The 24,561-nt window shown below is 34.3% G+C and overlaps 1 protein-coding gene across 8 annotated transcripts in view; it reads right to left on the bottom strand.

Annotated features, from left to right (window-relative positions):
* Nucleotides 1-24,561, bottom strand: part of BIRC6 (baculoviral IAP repeat containing 6) — a 213,342-nt gene that overhangs the window by 6,052 nt on the left and 182,729 nt on the right. For 7 of the 8 annotated variants that reach the window (XM_061432032.1, XM_061432030.1, XM_061432034.1 and 4 more), the window contains 6 exons: nucleotides 15,690-15,835; nucleotides 14,944-15,054; nucleotides 12,669-12,886; nucleotides 10,695-10,856; nucleotides 8,617-8,694; nucleotides 653-841 (listed from right to left, as the gene is read on the bottom strand). In XM_061432032.1, the coding sequence (XP_061288016.1) occupies nucleotides 653-841; nucleotides 8,617-8,694; nucleotides 10,695-10,856; nucleotides 12,669-12,886; nucleotides 14,944-15,054; nucleotides 15,690-15,835 (904 nt within the window). Of the gene's footprint in view, nucleotides 1-652; nucleotides 842-8,616; nucleotides 8,695-10,694; nucleotides 10,857-12,668; nucleotides 12,887-14,943; nucleotides 15,055-15,689; nucleotides 15,836-18,475; nucleotides 18,649-24,561 lie in introns of those variants that run through there. The other variant, XR_009739323.1, reaches the window with a different exon arrangement.

Here is a 24,561-nt window from a genome sequence, read left to right as displayed (position 1 = left end):
ACAAAAATGTTTCATGACAGAGTTATAGTGTTAAGATATGATAAAGTAATCTGATATGACACGTGAAAAATATAATCATATTTTAGGCAGACTAAAGAGAGATGACTAAGCCCAGGAAAAGAGCCACACTTCAGGATGTGGTAGAATAAAAGCATGTCACAGCATCAAGACAGGTTTCAGAAAGTAATCCAACTTTTTCCTAAAGAAAATAAACTATCTTTTTCTACAATGTTGACTCACAGATATTAGTATAAGGGCAAAGTTTCTATCTGCAAGATAACTAGAAAAGTTATCTCGCCGCCGCTGCTGGTCAGCTGCTAAGTCATGTTCAACTGTTTGCCGCCCCATGGACTGTAGCCCACCAGGCTTCTCTGCCCATGGGATTTCCCAGGCAAGAATACAGGAATGGGTTGCCATCTCCTTTTCCAAGAAAAATATCTTAACCTCTAACTGTCCAAAAACATAGTCAGATGTCTTTTAGGAAGTAATGGTTTAAAAAATCCATCTGTACTATACTACTACTGATTTTTAATGATTAAAGACAATAGTAAATACAGCACAGATACACTAAGTATAAACGCAAGCATGATACTAATAAACTATATTATATAGTGTCTTTAAAAAAGTATTTCATTAATTTTATTAAACATACTTCTTTAAAACATGGTGAAGGGTTTCTGATTTGTTCTAGCATTGCCCACTTAACCGTTGCTTGTCGAATGTTTCCGTCATATTCCCGAGAACTCTGTGTGCCACTGGGAGTGCCTCTAGACCGTTCATATCCTGGTTCATTAAAATAAGGCTCCGCTACTAATATAAGGGACTGAACAGACACCAACACCTGACAAACAAAGAAACAAAAACCAGTTACGACAGGACATTTTACTGCCGGTGAAATAATACCTTCCTTCATCAACTAGGAGTCCCTTTGAGTAAATGCTTCCACATCATTTTATTACCATGAAGTCAATGTTAATAACTGACACTGAAATACTTCATTAAAGCAAAGGTACAACAGAATCTTATATAATTTTTATATATCATATGTTTTACATTCTTGAATCCTTGAAAACGAAACATAGGTTTCAATATCCTATTTCCTAAAACTCCTGAAAAAACACTTGCTTATAAACATCTCATATCAATTTAGACATCATTTTGCTCAAATTGTCCTTAAAGAGCATGACACTAACAATGTACTCGTAACAATACTCACTCGTAAGGAAAACTACATGAGGCAGTCTCTATTTCAATTCCAAGGAAAATTGACTTTCACAGTATCACAAAAATCTTCTTACTAGACCCTTCACTGGCAAGATGATATGGTTCTAAGACCACCTCTGATTCCCTACTTATACACCAGGTTTGTTTTTCTAAGTATTATAATCAATACTTAGAGGTCATTATTATTAATACAATACTCCTTGCTAATATATAACTAGCTAATATGAAATCTTTGAAGGCAGGAAAATATTAGCTACAATCTGCCCACTTCATAAATTAAAAAGGATTAACATTTTCATTAGGAAAGATGATTAAGCGAAGTCAAGGATATGCACCTTAGAAAAGGGATAGATATTCTTAAAAACTGTTAAAAATTGGAAACTTGAACCTGAAATATATGACCTATGAATAAATAAGGTGAAATATGAACTGAGGTAACCACGTTATTGAGGTCAAGGTCAACTAGAGAAAAAAAATTAACGTGTATTAATTTCGAGGCAAAGATCTCATAATTTTTAAACTTACTGAAACTAAATATAATACTGAAGGAAAGTGATTTCCCTTGGCTATATACTTCCCCTCAACTCAAATCTGATACTTCTGAAATAATCTTCCAGGGAATATTTATTATTTCCTTTCCTCTTCCCTTTTAAATAACCTTCCTCTTATATAAGTAGGGTATATCCTTATTTTCTACAAAAGCAGAGAAGAAATTTTGTAACATAGGATTCAGTTACTTACTTAACCTCACATTCTTTGAGGCAAAATATGGTTTTATAAACTCAGGGAGCTGGAGATTCAAACAATTTATAAACTACTTCAGATTCATACCACATTTGGTTTTTTAAAACAACTAAACTATATAAAGGAAAAAAATAGATGTTTTGTGTATAGAACAAAGAAAACTAGAGATATAAATTTGGGTATAACATTTTCTGCTAAAAAACTGAATTATAACATTTGCATTTTATAACACAATAGCAGAGATCAATATTTCTGGAATTAAATTCAAAGAGTAATTGATAACATGTGGTCTTTTATCACCGGGTGACATTATCTACTTTTAATGGGCATCTTCTATTCATGTTTTTTAACATATACCTTTTAGGAGATTACATAAATGCTGCTTCATTTTTCTTCAGTGAACCAAGCTATTTAGGAGTCAAAATATTCATTTTATGGAATTTCTGGAGTCTTGAATTATCTCACAGATTTACTCATTTTATTTCACAGCACACTTTACTGTAGCCCAAAAAGCACTCCCATGAAAAAACAGTAAATAAATGCTTGAGAAGAAGAATTTCTCTTTTTTAAAAGGGTTTGATTTTCAATATTTGAAATTAATGATTTCTCTAACTCTGAGAAACACTATGTTATGAAGTGAGAGAGACCAAGACAGGCAGAATAACTTCATCCCCTCAGAATCCTTATTTTGGTCACCTGTAAAATAGAAACCATACCTACAACTGTGAGAACTAAATAAGGTATTGAGGGGTGTAAAACAGTAGGACTCATAAGTAAGTGTAATTAATATACAATAGCTATTCTTTCTTGGAGTAAAAATGACACCATGCATCCAGAAGACAGCAAAACAGAAAACAAAATCACTCTTACTCTAAAAACAATATATTTTAACTTAAGTTCAGTTCAGTCGCTCAGTCATGTCCGACTCTTTGCGACCCCATGAATTGCAGCACGCCAGGCCTCCCTGTCCATCACCAACTCCCGGAGTTCACTCAGACTCATGTCCATCGAGTCCGTGATGCCATCCAGCCATCTCATCCTCTGTTGTCCCCTTCTCCTCCTGCCCCCAATCCCTCCCAGCATCACAGTCTTTTCCAATGAGTCAATTCTTCGCATGAGGTGGCCAAAGTACTGGAGTTTCAGCTTTAGCATCAGTCCTTCCAAAGAACACCCAGGGCTGATCTCCTTTAGAATGGACTGGTTGGATCTCCTTGCAGTCCAAGGGACTCTCAAGAGTCTTCTCCAACACCACAGTTCAAAAGCATCAATTCTTCGGCGCTCAGCTTTCTTCACAGTCCAACTCTCACATCCATACATGACTACTGGGAAAACCATAGCCTTGACTAGACGGACCTTTGTTGGCAAAGTAATGTCTCTGCTTTTGAATATGCTATCTAGGTTGGTCATAACTTTCCTTCTAAGGAGTAAGCGTCTTTTAATTTCATGTCTGCAATCAGCATCTGCAGTGATTTTGGAGCCCCCAAAAATAAAGTCTGACACTATTTCCTCATCTATTTGCCATGAAGTGATGGGACCAGATGCCATAATCTTAGTTTTCTGAAACTAAGAAAAACTTAGTTTTACCCATATTTTAACTTATGGGTATGCAAACAGGAGTCAGCATGAGCTCCATTTTGATCAACAAAACTTAAGAGCTTCCTGGATTAAACCAAGAAGTAAACAAACCCAAAAAATCCCAATATTCATCATAGCTATATCTGGTAAAGTGCTTTCTCAGAATGAGTCATTAATTAGCAGAAAAACATCTACTAGATACCATATTATGTACATAAATTATACTAAAGTTAATGTAATAATAAACAATATATTTTCATTCCATAGTGTAAGTTCACTGATTTTTAGTCAGTCCTCCGATATTTTCATGAAGAGTTAAAAAAAAAAACAAAACTTTTATTCATAGGCTGAATTTACTGTCCCTCTCCTCTTTAGCTTTATGTTAGTATCCACAAAATTGCATTATAACTTATTCAGAGGCTGACTAAATCAAGAATCATATAAGTGCTTCCTTTCATTAACTGTGTCAAGCAAAAATTTTAACCTTGCTGTAACATCTGCTATTAGGCCATCAACCAGTCAGCAATCTTGTCTTCTATCAATGCCTTTATTTTCAAATTATATCATGTCAGAAGATTTAATTCTTTGACTTAGTCTGTTACATTAAAAAAAATTATTATAGATATTTCAAACACAGCAAAGTACAGACTATACAATCCAAAATATTAATCTGTAACAAGAAACTATAGTATACGAAATAACATATTTAGGATAATGGAAAGAAACAAGTCTTAGTTAAAATGCTTTAGGTTTTCAGAATAGCAAGTACCCTCCTCTATGGAAAATTATGCTGCTACTGGGTAGGACTATAATCAACGGGTGATTTCCAGAACTTTCAATTTTAAGAAAAATGTTAGGATTTATACATTATCATATTATACAAAGGTTTATGAATGGTTGATTATGTGACATTAAGTATGTTTACTCTTGCACGACATCTTTATTAACATCCAACTGTAACAAATTATTTATAAGACATTAATATACATTTTAGATATAGCAACATTAAAAACCAATCACATAAGCAAATGTAAAATTTGGTGTTATTGACAAAATGTAGTAATTCTTGATGACAGTTCTAATGAATGATATGACTTTTCACCTTAAATTATGCAAATAATCAAGACTATTACCAGGTTACTGCTGGATATGAGACCTATGACATAACACTACAAAATTTTATATTTTTACACAAATAAATATTCTTTTAAGAATCTCATTACAAAGAAACTAAGCAATTCTAATACTGTTTGTCACTGTTCCAAATATTTTGGAAATCTTTTAAATTGCATATAACCTTCAGAAGTTTTTGTGGATGATTTTTAATCTGGCAAAAGTACTTTTAACTTATGGGTACAAACAAAAGAGTAAAACAGTAATTGTGGGTCCCAAAATCTAAATAAAAAGAAATTACTTTTTCTTTAGGCTCTGTAGTCTGCTTCTGAAGAAAGTTTCTAACAGAGAACAAGGGGCAAGGCATTCCTGCCTAGAAGCATTTATTTCTAGTTTATAAAGCAGTATCACACACATAAAAAAACCCTACAAACCAATGTTTCTTAGAAATATGGGTACAAAAAACCTCAAGCAAAATGCTAGCAAACTGGGACTTTCCCTGGAAGTTCAGTGCTTAGGACCTGCGCCTTCAATGCCTGGGTTGAGGTTCAATACCTGGTAGGGGATCTAAGATCCCACAAGCTGCCTGACACAGACAGAAAAGGAAAAAAAACTAGTGAATTGAATCCAATTACATACAAAATTAAAAGACGCTTGCTCCTTGGAAGGAAAGTTATGACCAACCTAGACTGCATATTAAAAAGCACAGACATTACTTTGTCAACAAAGATCCATCTAGTCAAGGCTGTGGTTTTTCCAGTGGTCATGTATGGATGTGAGAGTTGGACTATAAAGAAAGCTGAGCACCGAAGAATTGATGTTTTTGAACTGTGGTGTTGGAGAAGACTCTTGAGAGTCCCTTGGACTGCAAGGAGATCCAACCAGTCCATCCTAAAGGAGATCAGTCCTGGGTGTTTCATTGGAAGGACTGATGTTGAAGCTGAAACTCCAATACTTTGTCCACCTGATGTGGAGAGCTGACTCCTTGGAAAAGACTCTGATGCTGGGAAAGATTGAGGGCAGGAGGAGAAGGGGACAACAGAGGCTGAGATGGTTGGATGGCAACACCGACTCAATGGACATGGGTTTGGGTAGACTCCGGGAGTTGGTGATGGACAGGGAGGCCTGGCGTGCTGCGGTTCATGGGGTCGCAGAGTCGGACACAACTGAGCAACTGAACTGAACTGAACTTACAAAAAGAATCACCCATGATGACCAACTAACTAAGCTTTATCCCAGGAAAGCAAGATTGATTCATTGAAAAGAAAAAAAAAATACATCATTTAATAGAATAAAAAAAAATAACAAAATCATTTCAAAAGATACAAAAGAAGCATTTGACAAAATCCAGCATCTGTTCATGATAAAAATACTCAAGGCAATAGGAGTAGAAGGGAATGTCCTCAACATGATGAAGGAAATTTATGAAAAACCCACAGCTATGATCACACTCAATGCGCAAAGACTGAAAGTTCCCCTAAGGTCTGGAGAAGACAAGGCTATTCACTCTTGTCACAAAAAATGTATAGCCTCTCTTGCTCTTGCTCAAGTCAATTTTGTCACAGATCTGGAAATCAATATTTAGTAAGCCATCTAAAGTATAGGGAAAGTGATATAATAATGGTATTATCCATTAAACGGAAATAATGAAAGTGAAAGTTAGTAAAAAATGGAGAAATAGTTCCATTATATAAGAGTGCAAAAGATTATTACACAGCAATTAGAAATTATAAAAATATAAGCTAGAAAGATGGATATGTTCTAATGTTAAATGAACACAGAGGTACACAAATAATTATCTACTATGTTAATTATAACCATGTGAACTATGTGTATGACAAAAAGCCCTAAAGGGAAAACACAGAAGAGATACTAATTTATGTGAGGGTAGCAAGTTTCCAAAGTTGTAAAATTTAAATGCTTCCAAGTAAGCTTCGTTATCTCCCAGGATTTTTGGTATATATTTGACATACAGGCAATAAAAAAGTTAAAAGGAAATACAATTTTTTTCTTTTCTTTTAGGCCATGTCCCATGGCCTGTGTGACTGTAGTCCCCCAGCCAGGGATGGAACCTGTGCTACCAGCACTGCAACTATAATGTTAACCTCTGGACTGCCAGGGAAGTCCCAGCAAATACAATTTTAGACTAAAAAAACCTGAAGATTAATTGTAAATTTATTTTTTGAAACTACATAAACTCAACAAAAAATTGATTCCAATTCTCAGGTATAAGTCTAATTTACTTCATGAAAAATAGGCTATGTCTTAGTTTCCTTTCAGAGTAAATTCGTCATAAAAACAGCTTCTGTTGACAAGAGTAACATACATGTAGGAAAATATTTTAAAGTTTTTGAACATATTACTTTTTATCTTTTTTAACTGAAGTTCTGTTGATTTACTATGTTGTGTTAGTTTCTGGTATACAGCAAAAGTGAATATATATATATTCACTTTCATATTCTTTCCCATTACAGGTTACTACAAGATAATGAATACAGATCCCTGCACTGTACAGTGGGAGCCTGGTGCTTAGCTATTTTATATATAGTAGTTTGTAGCTGCTAATCCCAAACTCCTAATTTATACCTCCCCCTACATAATCACTTCTAAAATGAAGAAGCAGGTACCTGGAGAAATATTTTATTAACTTTAGTTACTTTGAATGAATCATGTAATCTCTTTTTCTTGGATCTCCGAATTAGCAAAAGGAAAAAAGCTTATATTACAGTGCCATTTCTTTAATTCATGGGAACGCTGCAAGGTCTTTTCAGAACATCTAAAAGAGTCACATCCTAGAGAATGATCTTTCCTATCTCTTTCACTGAATACAAAATAAGAATTAGGAAAAGAATCCTTTCAAGGTAGGTCAACTTTAATAAGCTTACCGGGGGATAATTTATGGTTGTCTTTCTTAAAATAAACACTAAACTGTAAATGTGGAGTTCATTATGTAGCAACAGCAGTTTGTTTCTGTTACCTTAAGGACCAAGCAACACAGTTAATTCCTATCATTAATATGTCTGTCTTTTTGTGGGAATTCTGAACTATTAAGATGAAGCACTGGCCAAAAAAGATTTGATCGGATAGTTTTAATATAGAACATTTTATTTTATGTAGTCCAATGGCTTGTGAAAGTTAACTTAAAAAATTTCAAGGCTATGAAATACATGTGTTAAGTGCTCTGCAAAATAAGAATGGCAAATCTCAAGATTTATGAATTCCTGGACAGTACTTCTAAATCTCAGATGAGTTCCATTATTAACTAGATTATAAAAGAATCATATCATGGGTGGAGAGATATGTAATACTGCTGCTGCTGCTGCTAAGTCGCTTCAGTCATGTCCGACTCTGTGCGACCCCAGAGATGGCAGCCCACCAGGCTCCCCCATACCTGGGATTCTCCAGGCAAGAACACTGGAGTGGGCTTCCATTTCCTTCTCCAATGCATGAAAGTGAAAAGTGAAAGTGAAGTCGCTCAGTCGTGTCTGACTCTTTGCGACCCCATGGACTGCAGCCCACCAGGCTCCTCCGTCCAAGGGATTTTCCAGGCAAGAGTACTGGAGTGGGGTGCCATTGCCTTCTCCTACATAATACTAGTAGTTATTAAATTCTACTCACCTGAGTTTGAACCAGTAGGGACTGACTGGGAGATGGGAGAGGCTAATCTAACTTATCTGATCCTGTTGCACCTGAGTGTACTTTAAGGCAAGTCAGGGATTTTTTTAACAGGGAATTTTAACAAAAAGAAATTTTTAATGTCTTAACTTAAGAATCTCAACTCCAAATGAGATATAATTCCATTGTACTAATTGCTTACCTATAAGCTATTTCATATGTACTTTCTATCAATCTGCATTTTTATTTTTTATGGTTTGTTTATTCTTGGTCACTAAAAAAAAAGTTCTTAAACATATATGGTTCTTTATTTTCTAAGTGAAACTGTAAGAGAAATTTGTTTACTTGCAAAAAGCTTGAGGTCTGAGGATTCCACTTCTCTTCTGGTCTTCCATGCCATGTATTTAAGATGCTTAAACAAACCTGAGAAAGAAGGGGGGAAAGTTATAAACAGAGTTGAAAGGAGTGCTTTTTAAAAGTAAACACCCAGAACTAGGAATAAAATTGAAATGTTATTATGTCCAAGTATCTGAGTTTTATGGCCCCCAACAAAACCCTAAGGTTAGGTCTGTTAAAACAAATTTTTATCTTCAGATGTGATCTAAATTTATGTGGCATTACAATTTCTTCATTAGTGAAAAATGAATTAGCAGCTATTATAGATTAATACAAGCAACATATGTTTTTAATGAAGACTCTTTTTCAAACATCATCATCAACAACAAAATTCTTGGTGAGGAAAAGTGGTATTATTTTATATTTAAGAAAATCTCTTTAAAAATTTTGAAATGGGATATAGCTTGATAAAAAAGATATTGACTTAAATCTGCCTCTACATTCCATTTGTTGTAATATATTGTTTTGGTTGAAATGCATGACTAAAATCTGGTCTCACACAAGCATGAAATAGGAAAAGGGAGGACCCTGCAGATGCCTTGACATGATCCTGAGGATCCCCAGAGTGCCTCAGAACAAACTTGAAGACACTAGTCACTTGTTCACTCATAGAGCAAGAATGAACTCAAAGCATCCGCCAAACACAGGCCAACATTTACTCGAGGAGAAAGAGAACCTGGGACATGTTATCTGTACTTGTAAACTAACAATTTTATGTAATGGGCAACAAATTTGCCCATTTAAAGCAGTCTTTAAAAAAGCAGCTTTTATTGGTATTTCCTTGGTATTCTCTCAATGCTCTGTGAGAATAACAATGCAAAATACATTAATTCATTTAGTAAATTCACTAATAATTTTAAAGGATGTGCATATGAACAGCTTTGTGAATTATCATTTAAAGCACCATCAGACATATCACGCCACCTGGAATCTTAAGTCCTTAACCTTTTACCTATACTAGTAATTCTTAAGGAAGTATTAATAATTTCTTAAATAATTCTTAACATTTACATTTAAACTTTATTAAGTTCCAATCTCTCCCTTGAATAAAGTCAACATTGCTATTTCATCTACTTTGCTCAGTTATAATAGACTTGTTCTTTGCTTTCTCAAACTAAGGTCGACCTCTGGTTAAGTATACTATAATAAAATCAGAAAATGAATCCCAACTTTGTGATTTGAGCATATGGTGAATACAAAATGATAACTTGTAAGCACAGATCTGAGATAAGCTGCACCTTTTAAAAACAGGAAGGCAAAACCAGGGGAAAACTTGGGCCATCTCTAATAAACCGGATCAACTTCACACATCTGCTGTTCTCACAGCAGCAAAGACGTTGTCTGCTTGTGAAGTTGAGAAGTTTCTTCTGACCTTTGAGTAATTTTGAAACATTGAATACACTCAGTGTAGAATTTACTACCGAAATTTCATCAAATCAAAGTTCCTTTGACAAGTGATTGTTCTTTTAAATCTCATTTTTAAGGTTTATTGTCATATGAAATGATTTTTATTATACCTCATTTATATTTTTATTATGCATTTTTGGGGGGCAGGGATAGGAATCAATTTTTCTATTTATAAGAAAATATAAAAAATTTTAACACAAATCAGACTTAATGGTATGTATCAGAAAACATGGATAGTATCTTTAGGCACTTGTGAAAAGGTACCTGGAACCAACGATACAGCAAGTAAAGAAAGGTGAGTGGCAAAGACAGACGCCTGGCACTACTGTTTTCTGAGTGGAGACAGCACTCAACTGACCAAGGCTGTGCTGAGTAAGTCAGTCCCTCACAGTAACTCCTGAAAACTGTGAGTGGTTTGTAAGTAACACCATTGTGTTTCTGCCGTCAGGTTCTTCCTCTCTCAATCCTGAGGCTGATTTTTGATTACAGGGAACAGAAACATGAAGAAACTCATGTATTTTGAAAAGAAGGTAAGTAAAACAAAATTTCAGTTCAAATTACAAAGAACCTTTGGGTTACAATACTTTGGCATTAAAAACAAAGGACTTCAATTACATTACCTTGCCATCATTATAAAGGTTTGGATTGAATCGCACACTATGACCACCAGTCGTCTCTAGATTCACAAGAGGGGGTGAACTGGGATAATCTTGAGGAAAATATACATCAAACTCAAAGCAGCCATTTGCATAAGGAGTGTCCGCAGGACCAGTTATCAGGACCTAGTATGCACATACGAATACAAAAGCCTATGTTACTATTTTTCAACACTGTTGTTGAAAAAAACAACGCAAAATAATAATCTTCTTACATCCTATATACATCTCAATCAAAATGTGCTAAAAATAAAGTAAAAGTTAAAAACATACACAGGAATAGGAAACGGTTTTAAATTACGATTAAAGTGATTTTGTTTTGGTGAAAACAGGCTTTTAAAAGAGAAATGCCCAACTGCCAACAGGAAAGCTTACCCAACAGCAAATACCTTTTAAAATATTAAGTTACGTTTTTCTCTAAGCGCTTTCCTTCATGATCTCTACAGTACTGTCAACAATTTGAGACTCTAATACATCATTACTATCTCAAAGGTATAAGAGTACCTTTCTGTTTCAAATTGTCAAGTTAATGTTTTAAGAAATAACTTACTTTTAAATATTATCTTCTGGGATAATGAGACAAATAGGTAACACAAATAAAATTCTCATGTAACAACTAATGACCAAAAGGTTCTGAGAGAAGAGCAGGTGTGTCCCTTAGGGCTGTGTGCGTGTGTGTATGCACACTGCGTGCTCAGTCGTGTCTGACTCTTTGAACCCCATGGACTGTAGCCTGCCAGGTTCCTCCGTCCATGGAAATTTTCCAGGGAAGAATATGGAGTGGGCTGCCATTTCCCTCTCCAGGGGATCTGCCCGATCCAGGGACTGAATCCACATCTCCTGCATTGGCAGGCAGATTCTTTACACTGTGCCACTTGGGAAGCCTTCCCTTAGGGTTATTGGTAGCCCAAAAACCCCAACAGTGACTATCAGGATTATTCAATGAATTATATTTGAATCAATAGATATTCAGTGTACAAGACGCAAGCAGCAAAGCCTCGGGTCCTGAACTGCTATGCATGGAGGCAAGTGGTACTACAGTCTCATCAATTTAAACTCAGATTTATGTTTTGTGGATTCAACTTGGGATTCTTTATGTTAGGTGCAGTATAATAACAGAGTCACAAGTCTGAATTTATGTGGGCCACTTAGAGATAAAATACTTCCCTAGGCAATCATCTAATAATTGGCTCTACTGTTTGTAACAAGGGAATGTGTGGTCAATAAGCACGGTCTGTGAAATTTCTACTGAAAAATTATCCAAAAGAGCAAAACAAAAAAGCAAGCAAACAAAAAACTTTCCTCAAATCAATGGATCAATAGTTTCAGCTGTGTATCTAAGGAAGACTGACTATTTAATCCATTAGTTAAATGATGTAAAGAAAGGTTCCTCCCACCCCAGGGATCAAAGCTTTGAAAGTTACTTGCTGCAGCATCTCTTGGAATCTGAGGCCAGATCACCACAGTATTAAAACATAAAGCTGCATGTTTTATTTATTATTGTACTACCCCTGCTTACATCATAGATGACATGAATCTGTAAATACATTACATTACATTACCTAGGGAAAAAAAAACCTGAAGACTGATAGTATAAAACCTGAGAGAAATATTTTGGATTATAAGGAAGAAATCCTGTGACTTTTTTTCTACTGATCAGCATTAAATCCTTTGATAATATGCTCTAAAACTATGACAGGCTATATACAGCCCTTGTTTGGGGTAGGTATTTCTAGATCTTTTGTTTTTGAATGGTACTTGCTACTCTCATTCACGTACTCTGAACATTAGAAAAAGACTTCCTTCATTGATATCCAAAACAGTCAACAGAATTTTTATTCAATGTATTAAAACTTCATGCTATTTCTAGTGGTATTTTATATGAATATCTGAGTAACTGGATTAGTCAGAGAAGTAAGAAAACGGTTGTTTTTCCACCTTCATGATGTCAAGCCGCTCCTCGTCACAGCGCACAAACACACTGGAGGACGAGGACAGAGGCAGTGAGGTGGACAGCGTCACGGCTTCCTGTGCAAGGCGGCGGGCTCTGGCAGCACTGTTGGCATCGTTTGCATTTTTCACCTGAGACATGTAGTGGTAGTTTACTTTAAAGCCCAACTTCCCATCTTCATCTTCAGAAACCATCTCAAATGTATCTAAAACAAGAAAAAGGAAAAAAAAAAAAAACACTGAAAAAAAAAAGAGAACCAGAATGGAGGATAGCTGTTATAATAACAAAAATCACAAATAAAGAAATCACTAACCCTTCTTCACCCAAAATGGAGAGACTGCAATGTGAAAGAAGGGCAAACTTATCAGTGTTTATGTAATACCTACATATATGTGTTAATGCTGCTAGACGGATAGAATATATCATGGAGACAAAGGCAGAAATGATTTTTAATTTGCAGTTTGGACATGTAGGTAGATTATATTAAGTATTTAAATGATATGTAGTAGATAAATTTATTCTTAAAATGAATGATATATTTTTTTGCCAAAATAATTCAAAATATGAAATACTGAAAAGTATTTCATTATATTTCATTTTTAAAAGAGAATAAAACTTTATATATTTGCACTGATTTGGAATCAGAAAACAGAAGTGACAAGCTGCAGTTTACTTCTGTATTACTTTTGAAATTAAATTAACAAGATAAAAGAGGATTATTAGGAAAATCTCCTAAATACTCTGACAGAATACAAATAATGGGCTAATTCTTTACAATATATTTAGGTAGAGTTGGAAGGACTTAAAGTTATTCTTTACTTATAAGCTAAATCCATATAGAACAGAAAGAAAAAATTATCTCTAATTCAGATTAACCCTAATTCACCAAAGGACTAAAACAAAGATGCTTAAATAACTTATAACACTAAATTAAAACTACCTACAAATGCTAGGGCAAATACAAAGAAACAATGGCAACTTTTGATCTTGTCTACATACAATTTTAAATATCTAGAAAAACATTAAAACTACATTTTAATTACCATTAATGCAATAAATTTTACCAAGAAGTGCAAGGTCCTAGGCTTGGTTCTTTGAGGTAAATAATAAATAGGAAAATATATCTGCCTTCAAGAAGCTTATAGCCTACAAAAAAGGAGAACCTATACAGTGTTCTACAAATATACTATGTCTCAGCAAGACTTCTGAATAGTTTCAATTAGCAAATATGTAAACCAGAGCTATTCATCTGCCCAACTCAACTGCTTTTCACATAATACAGGGAAAAATTTCCTTTGAGTTTTATAAACAGCAATTCACCAGATACACATATGGCCTATTGCTACGCCTGAAGGAAATTTTTACGTCATATATTTACATTTAGACTTAAAGTCATGTCCAACTGGTAGAGTTTATGATTTTAAAAGATATGAGGGAAGCCTCCTAGCGACTAACATTAATCAACGCTTATGCCCTGTGACTCTGACAGTATGACATAAATCTACATTTTTGGGGGAAACTCCTACTTTACTGTTCTTTTTAATATCGTCAATGTCCTTTGGGTTGGTTCTCAAGAAAGATAAAGAGGGACATATAATAACAGTTCAAAGTGGTTATTAAAACTTGAAGTCTAGTGTTTGTTTATAGACCAGCATGTTATGAAGGGTACTTAAGTGATCTTTTCATCTGTCCTTACTTGCCAAGAGTTTTGTAATGGGAAAGGCTACAAGAGAACTATGCATAACTACCTTTTCTAAAAGTAAATCCCATGGAACTCTAAAAAGGTTTAAGAGTTACAGACTTAGCTCCAAGTCCCAAGTTTTGGCTTCCTTCAGGCAAGGATATAGAGACACAGAGAGGTAAAGAACAAAAACCACTTTCTGCCTGTTTGCTAGACATTTGGCTTTGTTTTTTTCCCCCCTAGGTTTCTACTGAATCGTGATTCCCAAACATAACTGTAAGTACAGCTATAAATTCAGAGACAGAAAGATGATAAAAATTTTTGCATGTGTTCTTGTCTGGAAAATCCTATGGACAGAGGAACCTGGAAGGCTACAGTCCATGGGGTCACGAAAAAGTTGGACATGACTTAGTGACTAAACAATAACAACAATATATGTGCATACATACATATATAGAGTATATGAATAATTCATGGTAAAAGCAAGTTTGAAATTCTAATTTTACTAGAACATATTTCAATAGCACCATTATAAACTATGAATCGAGATCAGAAAAATGAAGAGTATGATTTCAACTTACCAAACTGTAATTTCTTCATGACAGCCACATATTTTTCTTCAAGTGATTTCAATACTGATAAAGGTTTGGGTTTCATAGCCACCTTCTTTGAATATTCACCTAGTTTTTTTTCTGTTGTTTAATATTTCAAGATAAATTAAATAAGTATATATTTTGAAGAGTAGAACAAAAAAACACTGTATACTTCTAGAGATCAAATTTTGAATGCCAAAAAAATTACCAAATTCTTCATAATTACCTTCCTATTATCTCATTTTAAAATTAAAAGCTTTCTATTTCATACAAAATACGGCTAAAAATCTTATCAACTTTAAAGCTTAAATTCTTAAAATGCTAAAAAGATTTTATCCATTCATGCAAAAGTCACAGAAATGAAGCAATAGATGATGCAGAATCACTTATATATTCCATTATTAATATGTGAAAATGCCAATTTTAATTTAATGTACTATTTGGTATCTAATACAACTGCATTTTTCAATTTCATAACTTTCAATAGGAAGAAAAGAGAAATTATATTGCATGTTGTCAGCCTACTAACAGTCTTAGATACCATATGCAGCAGAGATTAATATTTTAAAATTAGAGACTATTCATAATTAGCTTGAAAACCTGACACAGCAGAATCTTTAGGTAAATAACTTTATGGAAAACCATTAACAGAGGGAAGAGAATGCAGTTTTCAGTAAGTAAATAAAACATCTTTGTATCAAAAGAAATGTAGCAGAAAGGGACTAGTTCTGTACCTTGATTTGCTTGCCGCAAACTGGTAGTGGCTGCATAAACGATCTCAGCAGTCTTCTGAATGTCTGGCACCAAAAGAGTAAGGCCTTCCGGCTCTTGATCAGATGCATCTGGTTTTACTCCTGTTTTAACATTTTCCCTTTTAGATCTGAAAAAGTTTTTTTAATATGGAAAGAAAGGCAAGGAAAATTAAGATTTTAGTCTTGAAAAATAAATACTTCCATAAGTAACAGTGGTTAAAACTTGACAAGATATTGTGCATTTCATTCGACATACACATGGTATATACCAGGAGTGGTTCACATTAGACTCATTTTGAAGTCAGAGGATGATGCCTAGCACTATAACTGAAGTTTCGGGTAGGCTGTCTCTTCGTAGGCAAAAACAGACACAAGTTAAACACTGTAGAAACATCATACTATAAAAGACCCTGTTACCGGTTATGTCCTTTAATTAATATCTTTACAAACACATTTACTGAAACTATATACCTAGAAGTAGAGACATAACTTCTGTATCTAAAAGTAACAGATCCCCTGTTTTCTAAGACCTGGAAACCAAAGATCCATAGGTAGTTTTTCATTTTAATACTATCTGTATTTCACTTAAGAGTATATTAATTTCCATAATGGGGGGAGAAATATTCCAGAATAAACTGTAGGTTCACTACTGGGTAATTCAATTCATATGTGCTCCTATACACTGAATCTTTCTTTAAACACTAAGTTTTAGAGCATAATCATTTAAAAGATATCCTTCTGTTGCTCCCTAATCAGGGTCTAATATATACTCAAATTTTCTAGAAGAATGCTGTAGTATTTTATTAACAAGGTTCACTAAAAAACAGCAACTAAATCAATTTCCTTTTTCTTTCAACTCTCAGAATATTTTATTCAACTCATCATTACACCACTACTTAGATACTAAAAATCTACATCTTTGTTAATTACTTAAATAAATTGAAACTATAATCACATATAAATAAATGTATTTAAAATATTTATGCTAAGGTATGATCTAGACTATGTATCACTTATTTTTATAGGTTGTACACCTACTAACAAAAGGATGTGGCTATTGTATTAAAATAACATTTAACAAAGTGGGCATGGAGCCTTAAAGAACTTCAAAAAAGATTAACAGAAGGTAGAAGAGTCCTTAACGAAATAATATTAAGCAATCTATGTCCAAATGAACTGTTCTTTATCACAAAGACAAAAACCTGTTCAGAAGCAATTGTGTGCTTAACTTTAGGTAGATAATAAGATATAAATTAAGAGGAGCCACTGAGGTGGATAACAAAGGTAAATGGGTTTAGTGTCATGTATGAGTTCGGAACTGATCTCCACACTGTGTGAAAAAACTAGTATCCACAGCTACTTTATCCACAAGGTATATACTATCTCACCTGGCAAGATGATCTGGCTTAAGAACCATAATGCGTCACTGGTTTATTGCCTTTTCTCCTGTGTTCTCTTCCTGTTCTCTTCCCTCCCTGATGTATAGGAGTCACAGAGAACACATGGTCAACTAACTCTCCTTTGCTACTCAGAAACTGCTTGGTAGAGTTGGATATATTATGTATCGTTTTCGTCATCAACTTCTGTGTGTAAATGTGTATATGATCATGTATGTTAGCATATATATATATATAAGGAGAATACAGTGAATGAATGTTTTAAGAATGAAATAGACATTTTACTGCTAAAGTTAAATAAGATACTGCATCTTACGGCTATGAAGTAAAGCTGGAACTACAGATTAATAATGAGTCCAAAAATTTTTTAAATAAAATGATTCTGGTAGACAAGCTCAAATAGTTTCTCAACTTCTGCATTTATCAATAGCTGTTCACAATCTGTGTGAAACACTGAGCGTCAAGAAAAGCACATAAGCTGATTGGCAGGACCCCCTCTGAATTTACACAGACTTTCTTTCTCTTCAACTGTAAATGATGCTTTTCCTGGGGCCTAAAAAATTCTTAAGTAGAAGGGCCACTGAACAATACGAAAACAATAGTCAGTAGTTCGAGAAAACATAAGAGTTGTGGTTATTGATATAATAAAATAAAGATGGTTTCCTAAATCTATCATCAGTCAGTCCATCCATTAGACTCTCAATAAAGATTTCACTTAAAGAAATGCATCTTGACAAGCAGAGAAGGAAGATTACAGGAGTGAAGCTCATTTTTCCAGAATTAAGGTACTTTCTCCTTGAAGAAACAAGAACCTCTGGCATGGAGAGTAAACTGCACCAATGCAATTTAGAGCAAGTTACCCTTGGAAAACTGATTCTAAATTTCAAGCCCTATTCATAAATACCAATTACCTAACTCTAGTTTTTAAAAGATTAGTAGGAAAAATCTCTATTTTTAAAATAGTACAAATAGGATGAAAATTTGGACAATATTTTAAAAATATTTAAAAAATAGTGCAAAAGACCACAGAAGTCTTAAAAATAGTATTTTTTACACCAAATGCATGAAAGAAATAATCATATACATCATAAAGATAAAGGCTGAATCATAAAGCAGACACAGTTAGACCTTTACTGTAGGTTCTAACGAAATTTTTTTTTTTTATATGGAAAGTCTTTTTGACAAAAATATACAGGAGAAAAAGAATAAACTTCAAAAGGTGAATATATGAAGAACACAAACTACCTGCCTAACGATCACTACAACTAGTCATTGTCTGACATTAAACTACAGACAGTAGTTTCTTTTCTATAAAAGTTGCAGGTTACTGTCAACCCATATGTAGGCCCAGCTCATGAAAAAAGGCCATACCTTAGCTCACATCCTGAAGTCTGTGTGAAAAGCTATTTGAGTTCAAGGCACCTAGCTGGAAGTAGGTCTCTGAGACTGACAATGGATCCAACATGGTAAAAGCAATCAGCGACGGCCGCTACCATGGTATCCGCTGCTTTGTGCATACGTTGAATCTGGTTGTGATCACTGCCCTGAAGAAATACGAGGAATCAACTGAAGTTTCTACTATTGCAAGAATTATCTGCAAACATTTTCCACTATCCTGTGAATTCCAACTAAACAGCTAAGAAATTAAGCAAATTTTGGCTCTGTGACATATAGTCTACACTAGGATGTGAGCAGAATGGGCAAATCTTTCTTGTGAAAACAAAAAAAATAACCCCCCAAACTCATCATTCAGTTATATTGGACTGCCTCCGCAAATACTACTACCCAAATTAAGCTAGATATATGTAAGGCTACAAAATATCAGAATTATGTTCTCTTATAATGTATGAAATGAAAACAGCTTAATATAGCTATTTTCTTGGTTGAACATCGGGAAAGACCATTTCAATCCCCTGCACTTCTAATTCTGAAGTCACAACTATCACACTGTTGAAATAAACATTTAAAAAGCAGAGTCACATTGAAGAAGTAATCAGGACACCATATGCTGAAATGTCCAGATTCAAAAGTATTAAGAATTAGCATCTCAGAGGAAGATTCAAAAACTACAAGAGAATAAAACTTCTACATTTACCTTAAAACAATGTGTTGTATCATAGTCCACAGTTCTAAAATCCTTTGCCAAAAATTATAGTTTAAAGTAAATAAATAAAAGTAAGCAGAAAGTTTTTTTTAAATACTATGTGGAGAGTTATTTGCTTCTTATGTCTACAGACAACATGAAAATAATTTTTGAAATGCACCACTAAACTTGATAAAGACCTTTGTAAGATGACTGCTTTCCATACATTTTTTAAATCTTAGTTTTTAATTCTAGGTTCCCTTTTATTTCTAAATTCTTTCCAAATGGAAGTAATAGTTTTAGGTTTCATTGGAAGTAGAAAATAAAATCTTCCTTAACTAAAGCATAAATAAGCAGTAGGAGAGAAGGGACTATTTAAAACAGGGGTATGAGCAGCCTTTGAAAATAAAACCTTGACTTCTAGATTAGATAAAAATATAATAAATTTTAGGTCAGACTAAACATCACAGGACAAATCATGATACTGTGTGCTGCTGTGATAATAATGCGCATCACCAGGGCACAATCCAACTGAGCCTAAGAAGGGACACTAAAATGTGTTGGCACTGTTGTCTCCATCACCGAGGAAAAAAGGCTGATGAACCGCTCTAAGTTTAATCACTAAAAGAAACTTAAATATGGTTGCAACAAATGCTTTTTGGCTAAGAAATCAGGTCTTTTTTATTTTGTAGGTAAGTTTGACAGAGGAAAAAGAAGACACAGGAAATGCTTTTCGCACAAAAACAAAAGTAGGAGGACTGGAACTGAAATTTCTCAATCAAAGCATTAGAGAACTAACTTAAAGGAATTAAAATTAGTTTGATGCCTTCTAAGAAGTAAATCAGTTAACTGTGGATAAAAAGGAATTGGGGATTTCTACCAGAGAATTCAGTTCTTTTAAAACAACTGAATGACCTTTGCCCCAGAAGACACTTTGGAAAGCCAAGAGAATCAAAGCTGCTTACTTTCATGCTGTTAAAGAGAAGTTCAATGTCAAGAACACCTCACATTCAACACAGAGTCATTTGTGTCACATTCTTATTAGCAATTAAGATTATTTGACTGACTATTCTTATTCTTGTTCTCACTCATGCTCAAACTGAGTCTTTTGTTTTATGCTACTGTTCGGTTAGTTAGGCCTGAGGAGGAACAAAAGCTTTGACAGAAAACAGCAAAATTCTGGAAAACAATTATTTTCAATAAAAAATAAATTAATAAAAAAAAGATTATTTGACTGACAAAGTCTTTTTTCAAATTTTTGGTGAAACTGTTAAATACTAAATATACAAAATATGATTATTTGCCTACTGGAGTATAGCAGGAAAAGTCTGTATAGCAGGAAAAGTCTGTACATGTCAAGGACAAAATATTTTCCTTTGCTCCTGCTCCAAGGGGCTATGAAGTGTCATACTTATTCAAAAGTGAAACCAGATAACTATGGCTATACTATGACTTCATTTTGAGATAACAAAGGTTGCAATGGCTATGTTAAGATTTAAAGTATTACATAACTCATATGTAATGTATTAGAAGTCATATGCCACAAATCCCTTTATTAACGGAGGTAACAGAATTGCTTTCAAGTTTTTTCTTTTTTAAGAATCTAAAGAGTAAAGACATATTAACATAGTAACAAAATTTAGGAGGTGGAAAATAGGATGTGTTGGAGGGTAGGAAGAGGTTTCTTTCACAACAGAGAAAATGATTTTTTACAATATTTATTTATTTATTTATGGCTGCACTGGGTCTTTATCGTTGTATGTGGGCTTTCTCTAGTTGTGGCGATCGGGGGCCACTCGCTCATTGCGGTTGGATTCTCCTGTTGCCCAGGCTCCAGAACGCAGGCTCAGCACTTGTGGGACGCAGGTGTAGCTGTCCCTGGCACGTGGAATCTTCCTGGACTAGGAATTGAACCCATGTCCCCTGCATTAGCAGGTGGATTCTTAACCATTGGACTGCCAAGGAAGTCTGAGAAAATGATTTTATCTCCAACACACCACCCTCGTTTATGCAAGCAGATACCAAATCAATTTGAAAAAAAAAACAGTAGAGTAAAAGTATTAATACATACAGCAGTAACTAAGACATTTTCATAGGAAAGGTTTTAATTAATTCTTTTAAGCAAAAAGCAAAAAAATCAAATGGGTAAAGTTGACTTATTCCTCATTTAAGTGATAAGTACATTAAGATGCTACCAGTTCATGATCTACAGACTAAAAATCAGTTTACCTTCCTTAGTTAACCCTGGTAATCTAATAATTATCCTTAGGCGTAATCAAATGGCTATGCATCTCTAATAAAATATGCTGCCTTTTAACATCTTATCATAGGGATAACTTAAAAATTCTTTAGAATAAAGAGCAAAATATCAAAAAAAATTCTGCAGAATCTGTATTATTGTATATACTTTTTAAATTACCAAAAGTAAAATTTTCAATTAAAAAATTTTACTTCATTGTCAATATTTTAAAAATTTATGTATCCTAAATTTCCAAAGCCAAATCAGAAACAAGTTCCCATCTTCCATTTCTAATTATTCACTGATGTATGAGTCAAATTGCTCTTTGGAAGTTCAATTTAGAAAATAAATATACTGGATCGCTTCCCTGGTGGCTCAGATGGTAAAGAATCTGCCTGCAATTCAGGAGACCCAGGTTTGATCCCTGCATGGGAAGATCTCCTGGAGAAGGGAACAGCTACCCACTCCAGTATTCTTGCCTGGAGAATTCCATGGACAGAGGAGCCTGGTGGGCTACAGTCCATGGGGTCACAAAGAGTCAGACACATCTGAGCAACTAATTCTTTCACTTTTTCACTATATTTGATTGGGACATTAGGAAACTTGAGGTCTAATCATAGCTCTACTACTAAGCATTAGAGAACGTGGAACAAATTACAATATTTATGGGCCTTGTTTTCGTCTTTTATAAAAAAGGGGATTTGAACCATATGAACTCTAAACAGTGTCCCTTACAGCTCTAAAAACCACCAGATTTGTTACAAACTAAATCTTAATTACCAAGGGACTTCAAATTCAGTTATTAAGATTGCTTGAGATTTTGCTAGAATATAATGAAAACTGACGATAAACATAATGCTTATCAGACGCTGGGAGGAATTGGGGGCAGGAGGAAAAGTGGACAACAGAGGATGAGATGGCTGGATGGCATTACCGACTCAATGGACGTGAGTTTGAGTGAACTTTGAGAGATGATGATGGACAGGGAGGCCTGGCATGGTGCGATTCATGGGGTTGCAAAGAGTCAGACACAACTGAGCAACTGAACTGAACTGAACTGAATGCAATCTTATAAGGAATAATCATTTCATATGTTATATTACCGAGGTAGGAGTATTAGGTCAATTTATAATTTTTAATTTGTTTCTGTCTGTTAATCACTTAAATAACAGAATAAGCTGTATTTTGATACTTGATCTAAGTGTTTTCGAGAAACCAGTGAAGGCTCAAGTCTAGCTGTTATACAAGCATGAAACCTAAATGATCAATGAACAATTTTGGTAAAAGGTACCAGCAGTGTATGAAAATAGAAGTATCTGGACTACAGGTCAATCAATTTGCTTTCTTCATAAATACAGTTTTTGATAATGAACACTACAGGCACCAGGAAACTGGAGGGGCTAAATCCGAGATTTATTGCCTAATAATAATTATTTTTAAATGTTAAACTTTAAGTGATAGTTTCACTCCCTATCAAATAAAAATAAATAATCTCTTGCCTAAGCACACAGAGCAGAAAAACTTTATACATCTACGAACTGTTGAGATTGTATATATCCTACACAAAAGTTATATTGCAATATTACTTCCTTGCATTTTTTATATAAGTATTTGATACTATATTACAACTACCCACAATTTAAAGCAGTTTGGCTTATTGTCTAGAAAGAAGGGAAATTAATAAAAGCACACAGGCTAGAATAGAAATACTACACTAATCACATTATTTCAAACTGGCTGAACAAAAGGAATTCAGGCAATACATCTAAGCCACTAATCTGATAGGTATGAAAATTCATTTTCACCAGATTTTAATCTCTCGTAACTGTCATAAAATTAAAGTGACCTTGATCTTATGTATAATAAACAACTAATCACAGGGCGTACTTGCCACATATCTAACATAGATTATACCTTTAAACATCCTTAATACAATAATGTAATTAGCCTCCAATTAAAATCAATGAATTTATATTGAAAAAAAGGTTAAAAAAAATCCTTTATGTCCTATTTCTGTACATGCTGGTATTCTCACATGCCTCTCCCCACAGTGCCTCTCTTTTTGCCCCTAGAGAACTACTTCTTACTGCTTGTAGATCTAAAAATTAAAAGTATTAAACACAAAAATCATCGAATTACAAAACTAAAGAAAAAACAGAAATTAAGACTTTTTGCATAAAATAAATGAAAACCTGGTAAATTTTCTTTGCATTAGACAGGAAAGAAAAGTGTTAATATTGCTATACTGAGGGCACCTGAAAAATGGAACATTTTGATGATCAAGTTTTCAGAAACTATGCTGGAGAATGAATTCTACTTACCCTTTATGACAAATGTTTAACTTTTTGTTCTTCATAAATGTTTATTACAGCAGTAGACAGGCCAAAGAATATTTTTATTAGGGAAGTCCCTTGATCTTTCTTTGAAGTAATTAATAAGAGGTGGCTTTTGAGTAAGTTCTCAAATAAAAGTAAATAAACTACTCAATGCTCCAGTAATGCTGAAGAAGATGAAGTTGAACAGATCTATGAAGACCTGCAAGACCTTCTAGAACTAACACCCAAAAGAGATGCCCTTCTCATTATAGGGAACAGGAATGCAAAAGGAGGAAGTCTAGAGATAACTGCAATAACAGGCAAATTTGGCCTTGGAGTAGAAAATGAAGCAGGGCAAAGGCTAACAGAGTTTTGCCAAAAGAACGTACTGGTCATAGTGAACACCCTCCTTCAACAACACAAGACAAATCTACACAAGAACATCACCAGATGATCAATACCAAAATCAGACTGATTATATTCTTTGCAGCCAAAGATGGAGAAGCTCTATACAGTCAGCAAAAACAAGACCAGGAGCTGACTGTGGCTCAGATCATGAACTCCTTATTGCCAAATTCAGACTTATATTGAAGAAAGAAGGGAAAATCACTAGATCATTCAGGTATGACCCAAATCAAATCCCTTACAGTTATACAGTAGAAGTGACAAACAGATTCAAGGGATTAGACCTGATACAGTCCATGAAGAACTATGGACGAAGGTTTCTGACATTGTACAGGAGGGAGTAATCAAGACCATCCCCAAGAAAAAGAAATATAAAAAGGCAAAATGGTTGTCTGAGGAGGCCTTACAAATAGCT

Source organism: Bos javanicus, chromosome 11, assembly GCF_032452875.1.
Source record: "Bos javanicus breed banteng chromosome 11, ARS-OSU_banteng_1.0, whole genome shotgun sequence".
NCBI classification, from domain to species: domain Eukaryota; kingdom Metazoa; phylum Chordata; class Mammalia; order Artiodactyla; family Bovidae; genus Bos; species Bos javanicus.
Note: the sequence above shows the minus strand (reverse complement) of the source record. Positions and strands in the feature narration are given on the sequence as shown.